Source organism: Oratosquilla oratoria, chromosome 4, assembly GCF_046742065.1.
Source record: "Oratosquilla oratoria isolate Oo_2021 chromosome 4, ASM4674206v1, whole genome shotgun sequence".
Classification (NCBI taxonomy): Eukaryota; Metazoa; Arthropoda; class Malacostraca; order Stomatopoda; family Squillidae; genus Oratosquilla; species Oratosquilla oratoria.
This window is the reverse complement of record NC_134780.1, coordinates 51,302,697-51,305,196: the sequence shown is the minus strand read 5'-3', so window position 1 is coordinate 51,305,196 and position 2,500 is coordinate 51,302,697. Positions and strand designations below refer to the sequence as shown.

General features: G+C 41.8%; 2 protein-coding genes across 2 annotated transcripts in view; both read right to left on the bottom strand.

Annotated features, from left to right (window-relative positions):
- The window catches only part of LOC143024855 (uncharacterized), a 521,455-nt gene that overhangs the window by 425,420 nt on the left and 93,535 nt on the right, over positions 1–2,500 (bottom strand). The gene's annotated exons all lie outside the window — the stretch shown is intronic.
- On the bottom strand, positions 914–1,945 carry LOC143024474 (serine/threonine-protein kinase Chk1-like). Its single transcript, XM_076183283.1, has one exon. It carries the CDS (start codon positions 1,943–1,945, stop codon positions 914–916), a length of 1,032 nt encoding a protein of 343 aa, XP_076039398.1.

Sequence of the window (2,500 nt, the reverse complement as noted above, 5' to 3'; positions counted from 1 at the left end):
GTATGTGTGTGTGTGTTTGTGTGTGTGTGTGTGTGTGTGTGTGTGTGTGTGTGTGTGTGTGTGTGTGTGTGTGTGTGTGTGTGTGTGTCGGTGTTTGTGTGTGTGTGTGTGTGTGTGTGTGTGTGTGTGTGTGTGTTTACCTAGTTGTATTTTGCGGGAAGGGGAGCTATGCTCGTGGTGTCCCGCTTATGTATCTCGCAGTGTCTAGTATGCTTTTAAACTCATGAATGCTTTTTGCGCATTCTATTTCATTGTCCAGTTTCTTCCAAGTGTCCACTACTCTATGTGCGTGTGTGTGCGTGTGCGTGTATGTGTGTATTTACCTAGTTATATTTACCTAGTTGTATTATACGGGAAGGGTAGCTATGTTCGTAGTGACTCGTCTTTGTATCTCGCAACATCTAGTTTCTTCTTAAATTCTTGTATGGTGTTTGCACACGCTATTGTTTCGTCCAATTTGTTCCAGACGTCCAACACTCTCTCTCTCTCTCTCTCTCTCTCTCTCTCTCTCTCTCTCTCTGTGTGTGTGTGTGTGTGTGTGTTTCTGTGTGTGTGTGTGTGATGGCATACGTGTGTTTCTATGTTATTAGCAAGTGAGAGTCAGTGTGAGAAATCTTAGAAAAATCTAATACTTATATCTTATAATCCAATACTTATATCTTATAACCTAATACTTATCTACAGCGGGTTCAGTTCCTTGCTGGAATCAAAAGAAGACACACACACACACACACACACCTTTTTTTTTCTTTTTCTTTTTTCTTTTTTTAAGGACCATCAGGTTGGGGCCACTCATGAAAGATAATTTCACAGTTCATTTCAATAGTTTAGTGCATTGTCATTAATATAAATGAGTCTCAGTGTGTGTTATTTAGTGAATTGACAAGAGATAATTGTTCAGAATGAAGTTCATTCACTCCTGGCGGTGTTTCTGCCAACCTGAGAGCCGTTTTTGGGGATCTGGCTCCAGAAGAATGTCCACAATAGTTCTGCATGATTCGCTCAGCCAGCACCATGGTAAGAGCGTATTGAGTTCCTCCTCTTTATCGAGCCACATTTTGTAGATGTTGTCCTCGGGGACGGCTTGTTCCCACGGTCTGCCTTTGGTCGTGAGGTTAAAGAAGATGACGCCGCACGACCACAAGTCAGCCGGTGGTCCGTCGTAAGTGGGACTCTTGATGACTTCAGGGGCCATGAAAGCCCGTGATCCGACTGTACCTGTGAGTTGAATCTCTTCGCCGTTGACGACGAAGACGTCGGCGAAGCCCAGGTCCGCAATCTTCAAGACTTTGTCCTCGGTGAGAAGGAGGTTTTCGGGTTTCAAATCCCGATGAGCCACTCCTCGGGAGTGAAGACAGGCGACTCCTTCCATTAACTGTGAAAAATAACTAAGAGCTTCCTTGCCCTTCATTCGGTCGATGTTGCCTTTGACATCGCCGCCTGAACAGTATTCCATAAAAAGAATTAATTTGTCATCGAGCCTTTCCCAACAGTAGAGGCTGATGATGTTTCTGTGCTTCAACTGAAAATGAATTACTGCTTCACTCATGAAGCTTTCGTCGTTAGGCTTTATGATGACTTCCTTTTTGGCAACAAGTTCTTTATTAGTTTCATTCTTAATCAAATAAACTTTGCCAAAGGCTCCAGCACCAAGAACTTTAACAGTGCTCCAATTTTGATCATCTTTGAATGCCTCGGCTTGTTTCTTGTTTGCCTTAAGAATTCTCTTCCGAGGGGTCTTTTCGATGATGCTGGGTGAAGAATCTTTGTCTTCTCGACTCTTTTCGGAAGTCTTGCCGCTGTGGCAGCTGAAGAAAAAACAAAGTCGAGTGAAAAGCTTCAAAAATGTCTTCTTGTGAGACTTTCTGCCCTTTGGACGCTCCTTTTCAGCTTCGTTTGAAGATCCTTCTTGATCCTTGGATTTCTTGCAGCACTTGAAGAACATCTCGATGTATCCAACAAATATAAGAGTACACTTATCCAAAAGTATTTGTTTAAAACAACATTCTGTGACATCCGAGATATGAATTTTAGTCGTGCGGTCTCAGTCTTACCCATCATGAAAGCAAAGGTCGTGGGTTTTGGTCCAAAGAAAACCTATGAAGTGTGCAACTATGTTTCAGTTATTCCTAGAGATGGAGCTAGTCCTTTCCGTTGACAAGTTCATCCTTTGGAAAAACGTAGAGCTGATTTAACGAATTTTCTTTATATCATTCGATAAATTTATTATATCTAGATAAAAATGGAAGACAGCATTAAAAAACTAATATGATCTCACTTTTCTCTAGTATTTCATCATAATGATAAATATTAGTATATTTGATTATGTGTGTGTGCGTGCTTGCGTTTACTTATGTGTGCTTTAAGGGAACTACTGAACGTGTGTGTGTGTGTGTGTGTGTGTGTGTGTGTGTGTGTGTGTGTGTGTGTGTGTGTGTGTGTGTGTGTGTGTGTTTGTGTGTTTGTGATGGTATATGTGCTTCTATGTGCGCTCGTATGT